Raw genomic sequence first — 16,550 nt, 5'->3', positions numbered from 1 at the left:
GAGAATGAGATGGACATCATGATGGATATGCGGGAGACGGGTTTATCGACTGAACCCTGCTTAGACTCTCTACCAACCTTGTAAGTCGATTACATGTATGTAATGTAGCCTGGTGTGATGGTGAGCTTTATTTCATTTGAGCGGGTGGAGGAGTATAGTCAAGGAGTACAGGTTACTACAACAAAGATATGACATCCAAGCAGTTTCATGGTTTGATGCATTCGCTGGATGCTCAAGGGCTTACCATCGACAAAGCACGATATTTCTATGGTACACTCTTAGTATACACTCAATATTCATCCAAAATCTGGACGGCAATTCTACAGCTCCTTCACTGGAGGTGCGTTATCGTAAATACCGGTGTCCCACACAATCATCTTTCCCGCGCGTCGCCAATCTTCGTTAAACAAACCATTGAAGCCCTTCCAAACAGGGCGCACCTGTGTGAGACCGAGAGCCTGCGCCTCAGGAGTCTTGACGAAGTCCTGTAGCCATGGCTCGATACCGTCGAAACCGACGATGTAGCGAGGAACCGCAAGCGGCTTTTCTGGTCCAAACAGCTCCGAAGTAAGAAATGGAATAGGGTTGTCGTAAAAGCGATCAGCCTCATCACGATAGTTCTCTCGCTCAGGAGTGTTTGGCTCAGTGTGAAGAGGTGGTTCACAAGTGAGGGCGTAAGCTCGTAGGCCAGGGTATACTAGGTGGGATCGCCAAGGGGTAGAATGGCAAGGCATGAGGAAAAGGGCGAATAACTCTTCGTCTTTCTCAGGTCCAACAGAGAAGCGAGAAGTCTGGGCGAGTTGAACTGAGTCTGGGTGGATGCGTTCGTATTCATGACGGAGATATGAAAGAACATTGAGGGGGGCTGGTTGGTGGAAGAAGGATAGATATCCGGCGAGAAAGACGTTGACGCCCAGTGCAGCCACGAGGTAGTGCTTATTGCGGATTTCAGGCCGAGGACGGGGGTTGTTGGTGGTAGCATCTGGCTGGAAAGTGAAGAATGAGGCGGTAACGGGAGCGGAGAGGATGCTGAGTGCTGGGAGAAGAGGATAGATGAAGCGAACCTCCTTATGAGAGATGAGTGAAAGCGCACCGATAGTTGTGAAGACGGTATATGCGAGTGTCTTGAGTGCATTGGACTGGCTCGTTGATGAGGCAAATGCACTCGGCTTATACAGAGCCACAATTGCAAAAGGAAGACTGGTGGTGCAGATAAGAGGGAGACCCTGGAGAATGTAGTAATGCCATGGATTGCGGCCATAGAACACGGCAAGAGATTTGGAGAGGTTGAAGTTGAGGAAGTTGTACGCAGGGAATGTCCAGAAGCCAAAGTATAGACGATCTGATGCGATGGATATGGCCAAGATTAGGGAACCGCAGAGAATTGCCTCGCGAACCAATGCAAATACAGTCGAAATTGTAATCGGTGAAGAGCCTTGTAGTGAGATCCGGGTGAGAGTGAAGAATACAATGGTCGCCCAGATGAGAACATTGGTCGGTCGAAGAACAACGGCCAATGCTGCCAGGCACAGAGATGCACGAAGCGACCTGAGACTCCTGAGAACAGGTGTGGATTTGGGATTCTCCTTTGTTGTCTGCACAGCACTGACAAGTTCCCAGGGCCAGTAGTACAACGCCATCACAGTGAGAGTCATCTCAAGAGAGTTGGAAAAGGTACGTGTAGAACAGTACCATTGCCAGGGGCTGAAGAGTTGAAGGAAGAGCTGGACCATCAAGTCAGTCGATGGCCTGGAAACCTGAGTATATCACTCACTGCAAAGAAGGAGACATTGCTGTTGGCTCCATAGATAGACACGGCGAGTTGCCAGGTGTACCAGTCGCCAAGACCAGCAATGACGGCTTGAAGGGCTTTCGGGGCTGCGACGAGGATGGCAGCGCGGAGGATGCCTATAGGGAGGATGTGGCTGGAGATGAAGTCTGCGATGAGATAGGACCCGGCAAAGAGAGCTGGGTGAAGAGAGGTTCTGAGTTGATGTTTCCATTCCTGATAAGTTTTGTCAGTGGCTTTGATCGACTGTGGACGTCTGATATAGTAGCTGATACGGTGTAAGTGGTGGAGTTGTCACCTCGCAACTCGTAAACAACCACATATTGAAGAGGGGAAGCACACATGAGTGTTTGTACGACAGGTAGATATAAACGAGAAGATAAAGAAACAAACATACCCAAGTTAACCATGCACCGCTCCTAGAGCCAAAGGCCAAATCCCAAGCTGGCTCAAGAGATTGGAAGAACTCATCTGGCTGGAAAAAGGTAGCTATCCACCAAGCATTGATGAGCCGAATGACAATGATATCACGCAGGAAAACAGAACGATTCCTCTTATTCCGAGCCTCATCCAACACTTTTCTTGAAACTGTTGCGGACGACATGATTAATGTCCACTGAGCTGATGGCCAGGTATATCTATCTATTTGTCTATAGGGGCTGGACTATCCTAAGGAGACAACTGTTTATTGTGAGAGTGTGGCTCAGACGCTGATTGGCTGCTGATTGGTTGGTAATGTTCTCTCATGTGGCGGCGTTGGCCACAAGCCACAGTTTGGATGAAACAGTAGATTCAGTGCGAAGCAGGAAACATGACGAGAAACAAGATAAGCTTCTATATGAAATTTGATTAACTATTGAGTAGGGTAGACATGGGGATTAGGCCGTAGCTAGGGTTTGAGCTGATGTGATTCAAAGACGACCTGTACTACCTTACCTACATAGTAAATATGTACAGTGGTTAACCGCAACTCTACTTCGGTACAACTGGCACCGAAGAAAAAATATATTTCTGCTGCTGTAAACAAAACAAAGTCTGTCTCTAAACTCATGACTTATTTTTTTTGTTACATCATGAAACAAAATATTACATATGTGATTCTGGCGGCTCAGGCGGAGTTAAGACAGTTCTGCTGATAAATGGCGGAGCTGGCGGAACGAGCGGCATCTGGCGGGAAAGGATAAGGTCAGAGATTTGGCCGAATAGACTGGGACTGGGACTGGGACTGGGAACACACTGAGAGGTGGCATTGGTTGGTTCTCTATCTGACTACTCCATCGATATCAATTGACATGTTGGGGGTCACATGAGGATGAGAAGCTGTTACTCAATAGCAAGCAAATAGTTTGGATTTGGTTGCATGTGGCACATTTGATGGCTGCAGTAAAAGAACCGAGACAAACTCTGTTTTCAGAGAGGAAGTACTCTCTGGCTCTCTACGGCCAATACACAAGTAAGATAGAGTATAACGACATAGATTATCATCTTGGTGTGATGACAGTAATAGAGACATCTCCATTGGTTATCCAAGAAATAGGGTCGTTGGTCAAAGTCTAGACCTGCATTGAACCCATGTCAGGTGGTTCTAGAGCCCCTCATTCCCCTCACCTCTCAGCCTCTCCCCAGATTATGTAGTTATGTTGTGACTGAGTTCACAGAGCTGAGCCTCTTTTAACTCATGATGGATGCACATCATGTCCAATGAGATTGCGGCGTAGACCAAATAAAGTGAATTCGACGTGCTCGGTATAGATAACATACCTACCACGAAAGGAAGTGATCTAGATTTGGAGAAGCGACATACGTACATCCAACCATCCATCCATTCCATGTCTTGGTTCACGGCCGTAATAAGCGATGACATGCCCCTCTCCATCATGTCATGACAAGGCACTCACTGTAGGTAGTTGTCAACTGAACACGGGCATCTCGGCCGGTGGCGGCAGGTCACCCGCCCTATTCCGCCCCGACCTCTCACCCAATCAGCTCCGTCAGAACCTCAACTTCGCAACCTCACGCCCGCACACTCCCACGCTTGGTCGCTACCACTTGCACTTAGGGGTATAGTGTCGACAAACAACTCTAGATGCAGTCTTGGTTTTGCTGTAATAATTACCTAAGAAATCATGTCTTGTCTCGTTCCTGTCCGCAACAAGCCTCCGCTTGCCGACAACCGTCAACCCGCTATCGGTCCTTAAAGAGCAGCCATGTTGTCCTCAAACTTTGAATTGTTCTTGTCTTCTCTTTATTCAATTCAACAACAAGAAGTACCTTGATTCACGACATCCTCACTTTCTACCCACTCTTGTTGCTTTACTCTACTTTACCAACTACAACAACACCAAATTGACGTCACATCCATCCATCACAATGTCTCCCCACGCTGAAAAGGCCGTCTCTCGGTTCCATGCAACCTCTACCGAGAAGGCTATCACCATTGAAGAGGAGTACGCCGCTCACAACTACCACCCTCTCCCCGTAGTCTTCTCACGCGCCGAGGGCATCAACGTCTGGGATCCTGAGGGCCGCCACTACTACGACTTCCTTTCTGCATACAGCGCCGTCAACCAGGGCCACTGCCACCCCGAACTCGTCAAGACTCTTGCCGAGCAGGCTGGTCGATTGACCCTCAGCTCCAGAGCCTTCTACAACGATGTCTTCCCCAAGTGGGCTGAGAAGGTCCGCGATGTTTTCGGCTACGACATGGTTCTGCCCATGTGCACTGGCGCTGAAGCTGTTGAGACAGCCATCAAGATTGCCCGCAAGTGGGCGTACAAGGTCAAGGGTGTTCCTCAGGAGAAGGCTTGGATCTTTGGTGTTTCCGAGAACTTCCACGGCCGAACCGTAAGTTCCTATATCCCTAAACGTAGAAGCAACGTTGCTAACATGTGGCCCAGATGACCGCCATTACTCTGTCTGTCGACCCCGAATCAAGAGAAAACTACGGCCCTTATGTCCCCAACGTAGGCGCCTTCAACCCCACCACTGGCAAGGCCATTCGATACAACAACGTTGCCGATCTCGAGGAGGTTCTTGAGGCTCACGGCAAGGAGACTGCTGCTTTCATCTGCGAGCCCATCCAGGGTGAGGCTGGTGTTGTTGTCCCCGATGAGGATTACCTCGCAAAGGTCCAGGCTCTCTGCACCAAGCACAACGTTTTGTTCATCTGCGACGAGATCCAGACTGGTATCGGCCGAACTGGACGCATGCTCTGCTCCCAGTGGGCCAACATCAAGCCCGACCTTGTCACCCTCGGAAAGGCCATTTCTGGTGGCATGTACCCTGTGAGCTGCGTTCTTAGCAGCAAGGAGGTCATGCTAGTCGTCGAGCCCGGCACTCACGGTTCTACCTACGGTGGTAACCCTCTGGGCTGTGCCGTCTCAATCCGCGCTCTTGAGATTATGGAAGAGGAGGATCTTACTGCCAAGGCTGAGAAGCTCGGTAACATGTTCCGCGATGGCCTCAAGGCTCTCAACACCCCTATCCTCAAGGTGATCCGAGGAAAGGGTCTCCTCAACGCCGTTGTCATCGACGAATCTGCTGCCAACGGCCGAACTGCCTGGGATCTGTGCCTGCTGCTCAAGAGCAAGGGTCTTCTCGCTAAGCCCACTCACGGCGACATCATCCGCTTTGCGCCTCCTCTGGTGATCAGTGAAGAGGAGCTTCGAAAGGGTCTTGAGATCATTTCCGAGGCTATCAAGGAGCTTCCCAATGTTGAGCGAGCTCACGGTCACTAAGCGTGGCCTTAACTTTTAAGATACGGATATGATGGGAAAACAAGGGAAACCGGCGTTTGCGATTTATGAATAGACACCAGGTATTATGCCCGCAAACCATAGCGGGATGGTTGACGTATGTTCGGACTGCATAGCCAGAGAACAGCACTCTGGCAGGCGTTTGGGATTCCATGTGGGCTAGAGAGCCTTGTACAAGTTGAATACCTCGATTGAATAAAAATGCTGAAATGATCTATATGTTACTCTGCTGTCCATGGTGCTATCTCTAGATGATTGATAAATGAAAGACTTGGCCAGCCGAGCTCTACGTGAGGAGATTACGGTGCCCTCGGATGCCTCTTCATGGCCACAAACCTGCCATTGCAATATATTGCCATCAGACCTGGCCGGTAGTTGGCGGTCTACGCAATAGCACTGATCTTTCCCCAAAGCTGTTCCCTGTGTGGCTCAACGCGGCAGCCCGATCAGCCATGAGATCTCCGTTCCATCATGAGACAAGTGCAGGCAGATACAGACATGAACAATGTCACATGAGTTACCTGGCAAGACGTCTTAGTAATATTGGAGGTTTATATATGTCGTAATCGACGAGGAAAACGACGTGTGGGTAACAGCTGACTGTGCAGGTCAAGGTACTGGCTTGGTATGCTGCTCTAAGGTACGTCTCTGACTCGCTACAGTCGATTTACCACGAGACGACGTAATTAAGGTTCTACACATGAATAGCTCCATGACTCGCAATACCGGAGAAAAGGGACATTTCTGAAAGTCCAGCATACGATAACACCTGTAACAGTGAAGCCGTCATCGGATCCGTGTCTTCCGTCCGGTGGATCTTGAAACACGGCGTTAACGGAGCCCCAGCACGGCGAAAGCGCCGGTGTAAAGCCGCCGATTCGACGGATCATTCGGCGGCATTTGAAGCGGTAACATACAACATCCAATTACAATTAACGCATGAGGGGGCTCAAAGGGCACTTACTGTCACTGTAACGCAGCAGCCCTTACGAATCATGCACTGTATTTATTGAACGCGTGGCATGCCGTATTGGATGTGGGGATGGCTGGACGGTCATGCTGGGTGCCTGTTTGAGGCCTGATACATGAGATATCGCCCGTATTGTTGGTTACTTGAAGGATACTACGGTGAGAGGTGGTGGGGGATGAGCCAATTCGTGATAGGCAGAGGCAATCTTGCAAATTATCTGGGCTGATCGTATGTTGACCCGATTGATAGAGGAGACGTTGTGTTACGGGAGGATCATTGTCTCGTGAAACTCGCAGAATGCGACTCGATGTGAGCAAGTTACAGATTGAGCAAACTGCAGGAGGTAGAATCACACACATGAACAATAGAGAGAGAAAGCACATGTATCGATATGTGAGTGGCTGCTCTAACGTTTGAGGGATGAGAAACAGTTATCGATGAGTAGATCCACGTGTTTGGAGTGTGGTTGGTTGGCTATTTAGCCAGGCACACACAAAGGGCAGAATGATCGTGGGGGTTAATTGGCAGAGCACTCCATCCAATTCGAGGTCGTATTCTATCGATTCATGAGAACGCATTTGGGGGGACTTTGGTGTGTGCTCCTAAATTCTCGGTATGCCCAACTGAGAAGGCAGAGAGGCACATGTCCAACACGTCCGTCCATGATAAGAGAAATATCGGGGTTCAACATGAAGAGATAGATAAGAAAGCAATGGGATCGATCACTTCTCCAGGTTTTCACTAACTCGATTGAGATGCATCGGGAACGCCAAGAGATAGATGGTCGAAGCGTATCATATCAGACAGGAAACCTTGAGTGTCCCATCTAAACATTCGAGGCTATACTTGCCCATGTCGGCGTCACTTCCTTAATTCTTTTATTGATAACATGGGAAATACAGCACATGATGCCTTTTTTCCTTTTCTTTCTTTTTTAAAGTTGACGAGGCAACATGCTCCCTTGTTCTAGCGGCTTTCAAGCAGCCAGTCGGTCAAGGAACAGGGGGATAGTTGCCGATCTAGGACGAGAAGATGACGATCTAGGTGTGAGTGATGACGGTGTTTGTGTTTGTGTTTGTATTTGCGTTGTCTTTTTTTTTTTTTTTTTTTTTTTTTTTTTTTTTTTTTTTGTGTGTGTGTTTAGTTGTCCTTTGCTTATATAAGAAACATCACGACTCGTGTGTTCAGTTGACGTGATAATGGAAGCGGGTGAGTGAGTGAGGAGCACTCACTCACTGTGAGCGGGCACTTCTGTTCCTGACTTGAATGTCTCACCCAGTTCAGTGCCATCATCAATATCTGGAAACATCACCCTCACCATGATCCAATTAATTCACAGGTTGCCCACCCTTTCTTAGACCCGAGTCCTACTGCTAATAAACTCACTAACTCAAAATGTCGGGGAAACCTAATGGGCCTCGTCTGCCTGGTTTCCAAAAAAGGAACACAACTTGCAAGGTAGGGGTACTGACTGTACTGTTATGTATGCGGCCTGGGCCTGGGCATGATAATGATAATGCACTTTGGTCGGGCGGATTGATGCCTACTTACTTATTCATACGGATAAGCCATGCTGTGGTGCATTGTAGAGCAATGGAACGCCTCCTATTGCGAGCGAGTGAGCATCTGCTGACGCCATGCGCTTTGCGTGACCAGCATCGAATTACAGTATTAGTAACAATTATTTCGCCATCCGAGCTCAGCCATGTCCTCCATGAGCACGAACGAGCACGAGCTTGGCTCTCTAACTTGATCTTGCCCAAACGAGGGAGGTCAAGATTTATCTGCGACAAGATCAAAAGTGAGGGTTGGTTCTTTTGCCGGACCGGACCTTGTCCTATCTTGTTGTCCAGACTATCAGCGACGATCAGCCAATATTTCTCACTGGGCTCCATGGCTGGTCGCACCTCGTGGCAGGGAGCGCTATAGCGGGCCATGGCGTCCTAGATGGAGAAACATGCCCTGCCGGCCGACCAGTCTTGATTTGATGGGGGCTGATAGCAGTCAGTTGAGGTGGTGAGGGCACGAGAACGCTTAGTGCTTGGAGAGTACAATCAATACATGCATTAGTACCTTGGCTGCGATCGATGTTGAATGCTTTGGAGTCTTGCAAACTTGGCTGGCGTACTGGGTAAAACCAGCCAATTCAAGGTTGTTCAAGACTCGATTGATATTGACATTGGATGTTTCATCCTCCACTTTCCAGGTCCAGGTTTCAGAACATGCTGCTACCTACAGTATCCCTTGGGCGGCAGGAAAACAGCAAACCTTGATATAGGGTGTCAAAATAAACTTGGTAAAAGTTATCCTAAGCTTAGGCTATATTACCTAAGTCTTTTTATCATTTAAAATCAAGGTCCTGTGTTTTCTTTCCTCCCCTAGGGTGCCTATGGAGCCGGGGAGCTCAAGCTTCCGGAGAAAGTGGACGCGTGAGAGATGCTCGCTCAGTGGGGCCGGGCGACCTCGGCATCCATAACCTTGTATCCGTCCGTGGCCACTAGGTACTGTACTGTACCTACGGTAGGTAGGTATCTGTACCTGTAGATGTTCGTACCTCAAGCCAACTCAAGGCTAATAACCACTTAACGACGTTGTCAAGCCTATGATGGCGGGATGTTTTGACCAAATTGAGTTTGAGTTTGAGAAGAGCTGTCCTATTGTTCATAGATCAGATGCATCACATCATCGGGCTCAGGCAACAACAACAACACCCACCTCCTCACGAGGCGCTCACAGCGTTGACAGGAGTTGAAGGTGGTTGAGCTTGGCCCGGAATAGTTTAGCTCAGCGTGTATGTATTGCACTTTGACTCTATCGTTATCATGCACCGCATGATTCCTCTTTGTTTTTTTTAGGCCCTTGTTGGGGATGGAGAAAAGAGGCTGCGGCGGTTGTCGGTTGTTTTCCCTTTCTACTTTGATGTACCTAATGTAAAGTGAGTGACTTGTTGACTGACTCACTGATTCATCCATCCTCTCACTCATCGCTTGGCTCTTCCAGGTTTTGTCTCTTCTCATCCCGCTCTTGTCTTTGATCCTCTGGTCTTGTTTTGGACTTGGGTGTATCACGGGGTCACCCAAAAGTGATCGATTAGCCTCTAGGTCATCCCCCGCAAAACAGACCCTTTTTGATCACTGTCTCTTAATTATCAGGCAAGTCCAGGTATTGGTATTATTATATTCTGTCAGACAGTCAGAGTCCCTTACTCACTGTTTCTGCAATCTCCAGTGATGCCCCCCTGCGTGAGTGCGAAGTGTGTCTCAGTCGTCCACACCCACTTGTGAGGCTGTCATTCTGAGCCAAGTTGAGAGGTACATACATACTCGCGACTTGAGGCTGACTCCCACACAGATCGCATGTACCCCCTGACACTCAGCATCCTTGTCAATTGGAGATTCTCCAGGGCCCTCTGACGCCTGCGGCAGTTCACACGCTAAACAGGTACTCAAGACTTGGTTGCTTTACTTCAAATGGATGGAAGCTTTGGAGCTTGGAGCTAAGCAACCTGGGCTGCCTGAGGTAACGCGCCCCCTACAGCCGGGCTAGTTACAGGCTACCGTCCTGGACAGTCACTGCACGCAGCCATTCCCCATTCCCCCCCTTCTAGAAACCCGGACCTTAACTGGGCTTGATTCGTACCAGTCATTCACTTCACATCACCTCCCATCAAAACTACGGTATTCACTTTGCACTTGGTTATCTTTACCGTCAACTTTTCTCCTTCTTCTTCTTCTTCTTCTTTTTCTGCCTTTTCCCTATTTCCTTTATATATGGCACTCTGTCTTGTTTGCCTCAATTAGCCTTTTGTACTCTGTGCTTTGTTTTTATTCTTGCTCGCACAGCATCTGTTCGACCACAGCCTAGCTCCCTCGCTCGCGTACCTACAATACAATAGTCGGTACCAGAGTTGCGTCTGGGGTGTGTGTGTGACGCAACCCCGATCAGCCTGTCGCGGCCTCTTGACTTGGAGCCTTGGACTGTCTCTGTATTCCCGTCTGTACCTACAGCACGGAAAGACACTACACCCCATTCAGCAACACATACGAATCATCAACCTGCATAATTCTAGACTCTGGGCATTGCCAATGCATTGGAGGTGCACGATAACATCAAACCATCCCGTCCCTTCCTCCCATTGAGTCACCGCTGTCGTCCGCCTCTCTAACCGCCCTATCCGCGTCCACGGTTTTTGGGGGGCGATTATCTCCGATCACGCTCATCCTCCTCCCCAAGTCAAAAACGAGTACGGAGGGTCCTCGACTCAGGTCAACGGTTGGCGCTCGTATAACGTCTCAGATTGGATCGTTACCAAAGGCCCAAAGCTTCGCTTCAGTGCCGTGTAAGTCACCTGGCCTTCAACATACCCCCCAGGATTGCCAGGCTTATCGGTATCCATCCAGTCAGTCAGTCACTGTAAGGATAGCGTCCAGTTTAGTCCTAGGTACAGTACGGTACGGTGCGGTACCCTGCCTATTCCTATCCCGTCGCATTCTCTGTCCTCCACTATCCTTATCCTGCCCTGTCGCACCAGCATCAAGCACCCCAGCAAGCCCCATCTGGCAATGACTCTGGGTCTTCTCTTATGGGTGCTGGCTGTGCTTGTAGGCTGTAGCCTCTAAGGCAACGCAAGGCAGGGCAAGTGAAGAATCGCTGGCTCAATCATACCCGTGCAATCCAATCCCCGTCCGTGATCGCCATTGCTCGTGCCGTCACCATCGCTCGCTGTCACACGCATCCCCCGTAGCTTCTTGTTCGTCTTTCTCCCGTCCTTTTCTGCTCCTCTTGTCCTCTCTTCTTTTCCTCTTCATTGCGAACGAGCCCTTGCTCTCGAATCCTATCAGTTGTTCTACCCATCCACATCCACTAACTCTTGTGTTTGGCTCGATATAGCAGTGCAGGCGCGCAGCGAGTCAAGTACCGTCGATACTCTACGCACCCTTTCGAATACCTACCTACTACCTACCTACCTACCTCTCAACCTTGACTCTGAGCTAAGGTCGGGTAGTATTGTCTCGTCTCGCCTTATCCCATCCGTCTTCGGCTATCCGCCCATAGGGGTCCGTCGTCCTCACCGACCACTTGATACTTCACCAACCATCAGCGCAGACTATCGCCTCTGACCTTTCGTTTATCGCCTTCTTCTTGGTTGATAAGCATTCCCATCCTCTTCTGTCCCCAGCTCGCCTCTTCCATCACGCCCATCGGCGCTTGCGACAACTTCCATATATCGATTACATGACGACCTGCTCTGCGACACACACCTCCCCCGAATCTTATAAGCCTTAGGGCTACAACGCAGTCCGACTCTCTTCCTGCCATCGATAATAACATCCAGGAAGCCATGGCGGCCCGGCAGGAGTCCTCGACCTCCTCGGGGTCCAGGAAGTCGGGCAGTCGTGCTGTAGTAGGACAGTTCAACATCGGCTCCGAGATTGGAAAGGGTAGTTTTGCTCAAGTGTATTTAGGTTGGCATAAGGTACGACACAGCTCTCATCCTTGCTCTGACTTGCTTCTCTGCCATCGTACCAACTTGCGTTGCCTGTTTGTTGCTGCTGCACCACTGGCTTGGCTTGCCAGACTGCTGCTTTTGGTACCACAGGTCACAGAGCAGTTCATAGCATACTTAATCCTAGACAACTGCTAACAATCTTGATAAAGGACACTAAGGCTGCCGTTGCCATCAAATCCGTCGAGCTCGAACGTCTGAACAAGAAGCTACGAGAGAACCTCTACAGCGAAATACAAATACTCAAGACATTACGCCACCCACACATCGTCGCCCTCCATGACTGTCTCGAGTCGACAAGCCACATCAATTTAATTATGGAATACTGCGAGCTTGGCGATCTATCCCTGTTCATCAAGAAACGAGAGAAGCTCGCCACACATCCTGCCACACATGATATGGCCCGCAAGTATCCAAGTGCGCCAAACTCCGGCTTGCATGAGGTTGTCATTCGACATTTCTTGAAACAGCTGACTAGTGCCCTCGAGTTCCTACGCAGCAAGAACTACGTTCACCGAGATGTCAAGCCACAAAATCTGCTACTGCTGCCCTCACGGCCCTTCAGGGACCAAAGAAGTCGCCCTGTCATGCAAGCCAGCCAAGACTCGCTGATCCCTATCGCCGGATTAGCATCCTTACCTATGCTCAAGCTTGCCGACTTCGGCTTCGCACGTGTGCTTCCCTCCACTTCCCTGGCCGATACCCTTTGTGGATCCCCCCTGTACATGGCCCCAGAAATTCTCCGATACGAGCGATATGATGCGAAAGCCGATCTTTGGTCAGTGGGAACTGTGCTCTATGAGATGAGCACAGGTCGCCCTCCGTTCCGGGCTAGAAACCACGTCGAACTGCTGCGTAAGATTGAAGCTGCCGAGGATGTTATCAAGTTCCCCAGGGAGGTGACTATCAGTGCCGACCTGAAAGCTCTAATTCGAAGTCTACTCAAGAGAAGTCCTGTCGAGCGACTGAGTTTCGAGAATTTCTTCGCACATCAGGTCGTTACGAGCGAAATTCCTGGCTTAGTAGAGGATGATATTCCAAAGCCAGTCAGGCAAGAACCTCGGGAGGTGAGATCAGCCTTTCATGGGGGCTCGCCTTCGTTATCATCACGAAGTCCCCGACAACCCGGTTACGAATCGCCAAGAGACGGCATTGCTTCGAGATCTCCCAGAGATCAGCACTCAAGGTCGCCACAAGCAGCAAGCCCGGGAGAAGGTCGGTATTCTCGGCAATCGCATGACAGTCAAAGACCAGCGGGAAATTCTCCTCGCGAGGTCGGGGAGGGTCTTGGAATTCGCCGCCCAATTGCACACCATGCAGCGACTGCTCCGGTTCAGCAACGTATCCAGGATAGGGGAAATAGTCGGGATAAGGTCTCACCTCCAACATCTCTCCTGAACCAGGCACGCAGGGACAGAGCCTTGAGCAATCCATCAATTACAGAAGAGGAGAAGGCGGCGCAAGATGTTGCCTTGGAGCGAGAATACGTGGTTGTTGAGAGACGGCATGTTGAGGTCAACGCTCTGGCCGATGAACTGGCAGCGAACGAGCGATTCGGTGACCCATCCTCTCAAAGAACAGGACCCATGACTCGACGGTATACTCAACAAGGTGCACCCACTTCTACATCAGGAGCAATTGCCACTCCGTCTTCTCGCAATGCTTTGGTGGCCCAGAGCCGCCATGACCGGAAATCATCGTACGACAAGGCTCTTTCTGCTAGTCCAGGTTCAGCCTCTAGTGCTATCTCTAAGGCGATCCAAGACGCCAGCCTGCGTCTTTTTGGCTTCAAGGTCCCCCCTCTGCGTGGTACACCAAAGGGCCCATCGCCTCCCCTGTATCAAGCTTTCCCGACATATCCAACTCCTCAGGCCCCAGTCGGACTTTTAGGTGACGGCAAAAACACTCACGGAACCGACGAGGATGCTCGAGCCGCGCAAGCCATAGAAGAGTTTGCAACACGTAGTGACTGTGTCTACGGTTTCGCCGAAGTCAAGTACAAGCAGCTTGTTCCTCTGGCACCGTCCGCCGATCATATTTTGGGCGGTCTAGAACCTGAACAAATGGAAAATGAGGAAGACGGATTGACAGTTGAGGCAATTGTTGCTCTCTCAGAGGAGGCTCTTGTTCTATATGTGAAGTCGCTCACTCTTCTCGCCAGAGCTATGGACATAGCTAGTGTCTGGTGGTCCAAGAAGAGCCGGGGAGAAACAGGCACTGGCCTATCAGCTGCTGCTGCTCAGAGCATTGTTCAGCGCATAAACGCAGTTGTTCAGTGGGTCCGGCAGCGATTTAACGAGGTGCTGGAGAAGTCGGAAATCGTCCGTATGAAGCTCACGGAAGCGCAGAAGCAACTGCCTGAAGACCATCCCAGCCATCCATCTAACCACGGAACAGAATCGATTGCTTCCTCCGCAGGGGGCGCGACCAAGCAGGTTTACTTGACCCCTGGCATAAGTGCTGAGAAGCTCATGTATGATCGGGCGCTGGAGATGAGTCGCGCTGCCGCAATTGACGAAGTTACGAACGAGAACCTCTCCGGATGCGAGATTTCGTACATCACGGCCATCCGAATGCTTGAGGCTGTGTTGGACAACGATGACGATTCAGGCTTAGATACAAGAAGGTTGTCGACGGGCAAAGAAGATGAGCGAGACGCCGTCAAGGAAACTAGCGGTGGTGAGCTTGACAGCGACGAGGAGGCCCATGTTCGAAAGAGTAAGTTATACATGAGTCTGTCACTCCGGATGAGGGCTAACATGATGTTAGTGATCAAGATGATCACAGGACGACTTGCAGCTGTGCGCAAGAAGCAACAAATGATTGCTGAAGCCAACAGCAAGACATTACAGTCTTATCAGCAGTCAACACGTCGTCGAAGCGGTGATATCACACCACGCAGTGTCCCTTCGCACTCATCCTCCTGATCTGCGGACGATGAAACTCGTAGCAGAGCGTTATGACTGATACAGCGATACCTACCATACCATTCGGAGATCTTGAGCGATCTCATCTCACCTCTTATCATATTTGGATTCAAGGCGCTACGGGGCTCGGCATGCGGCTCACAGAAGCACGCCAGCAGACAGTCATTCAGTACAGGATCTATATGGAGCCGGCGTCCAGGATTTTTGTCATTTGCGCATCGCCGGGAGAAGCATCTCATAAGTCGGCGTTTTTGGATAACTATTAGTTATTACTTTCTTCTACCGTATTCTTTTATTGCTATATCCAGAGGACCGACCACCTCTGCATTTTGGATTCGGGGCTCGCTACACCCAGACCTGGAGCTGCTGCAGCTTTTCAGGTGGAAGACAAGAGGAGGTATTTGGGTTTATGTCTATTTGAACTGGCATACGGGCCAGTCATTATAGGTTGATAGGTTGAGAGTGGGAAGTTTTCAGACATGCCATGCTATCCGAGAGTGGAGAGATGTCGAGTCCAGGGAAAAGGGTGAAAATGAGAATCAATAACAATACCCAAGTCTTTCACAGTGAGCGTGAGCCTTGGATTTACACTTCTTTGTCCGTCTTTTTAGTGAGGCTTATTATCTGCGTGAACCGGTAACGGGCCGATTCGGTTCATTTGGTGACTGGATTGTTCGATCCAATGGCTTTGTCCATTCAATGCCAAGCAATGTTCTCGCAAAGCTTCTGATCGTTCAGTGACAAGCTGTAGTACAGCGCATTTTGTTCTTCATCTTAACCGCTGCATAGTTGTTGACCGTCAAAGTTGGTATATATACAGAATTGGCACGCATAGAACAACACTAATCATATTCTTCAACTTCAAATTTACTTATCATTTGAGACAGCCATGACCGGGAATTGCGATTCTCCCAATTCAGTTTCATCCGACGTCTTTCAGGAGCTCAACCCCAAAGCACCACCAGCTCCACTTGACTTGCTGTCAACCGCCTCATCCATTTTTCAACAACGATCAGAGAGATTTCAGCGAGAAGTCCTTGCTCGTAAAGACGCAGAGATCGAGGCCGGGTTCGTAGCTACTCGAGAAGCTCGGATCAAGGAGAAGATCGAAGCAGTGAAGGAGGAAGACGAGGTTTGGGACGAGGAAGAGACATCAGAAGACGAGTGGTACGAAGATGAGTACGAGGATGAAATTCCTTCCGGGGAAGATGTCGAGGCTTTCATCAACGCCGTGATTGCTAAAGAAGCCACAGGCCCTGTTCTTGACCCTGCAATAGGAGAGTCAATAGAGGACCATAGAAATCGGATGAAAACTCTCGAGGACCGCATTCAGGGATATCAACTCTCCAAGTTCGTGCTCGAAGACGTGCGGGGAGATCCTCCAAGGTACGTGGAAGGGTTCCCAGTGAGCCTCGTTAACGCTTTTTGCCGGCTACGTCCTCTCATTCCCGTGAGGAATACGGGGGCGTTTGTTTGTCTTCAGTGTCAAGTCAAAGGGAAACGGTGCTCACGAAACGATAACTATTCAGCGGCCTGCGAGCGATGCAGACGCCATGGAGATCATTGTTTAGTCAAGGACTCTAATAATCCTGGTGCAGTGTGT

The 16,550-nt window shown here is 49.9% G+C and overlaps 4 protein-coding genes across 4 annotated transcripts; 3 read left to right on the top strand and 1 right to left on the bottom strand.

Annotated features, from left to right (window-relative positions):
* Positions 1–320: 320 nt before the first annotated feature.
* GPI10 (glycosylphosphatidylinositol anchor biosynthesis) lies at positions 321–2,393 on the bottom strand (the record flags this gene model as incomplete). Its single annotated transcript, XM_044827198.1, has 3 exons — positions 321–1,724; positions 1,775–2,005; positions 2,187–2,393. 3 exons carry the CDS (start codon positions 2,391–2,393, stop codon positions 321–323), a joined length of 1,842 nt encoding a protein of 613 aa, XP_044677792.1.
* Positions 2,394–4,159: 1,766 nt separating this feature from the next.
* On the top strand, positions 4,160–5,526 carry J7337_009602 (uncharacterized protein; the record flags this gene model as incomplete). The annotated part of the gene is made up of 2 exons (XM_044827197.1): positions 4,160–4,633; positions 4,687–5,526. The coding sequence occupies 2 exons, from the start codon at positions 4,160–4,162 to the stop codon at positions 5,524–5,526; spliced, it is 1,314 nt and encodes a 437-aa protein (XP_044677791.1).
* Positions 5,527–11,855: 6,329 nt separating this feature from the next.
* On the top strand, positions 11,856–14,947 carry ATG1 (Serine/threonine-protein kinase; the record flags this gene model as incomplete). Its single annotated transcript, XM_044827196.1, has 3 exons — positions 11,856–11,990; positions 12,173–14,738; positions 14,808–14,947. 3 exons carry the CDS (start codon positions 11,856–11,858, stop codon positions 14,945–14,947), a joined length of 2,841 nt encoding a protein of 946 aa, XP_044677790.1.
* Positions 14,948–15,836: 889 nt separating this feature from the next.
* Positions 15,837–16,518, top strand: J7337_009600 (uncharacterized protein; the record flags this gene model as incomplete). The annotated part of the gene is made up of 2 exons (XM_044827195.1): positions 15,837–16,333; positions 16,431–16,518. The coding sequence occupies 2 exons, from the start codon at positions 15,837–15,839 to the stop codon at positions 16,516–16,518; spliced, it is 585 nt and encodes a 194-aa protein (XP_044677789.1).
* Positions 16,519–16,550: the final 32 nt, after the last annotated feature.

The sequence above is a fragment of the Fusarium musae genome, chromosome 7 (assembly GCF_019915245.1).
Source record: "Fusarium musae strain F31 chromosome 7, whole genome shotgun sequence".
Lineage (NCBI taxonomy): Eukaryota > Fungi > Ascomycota > Sordariomycetes > Hypocreales > Nectriaceae > Fusarium > Fusarium musae.
Note: the sequence above shows the minus strand (reverse complement) of the source record. Positions and strands in the feature narration are given on the sequence as shown.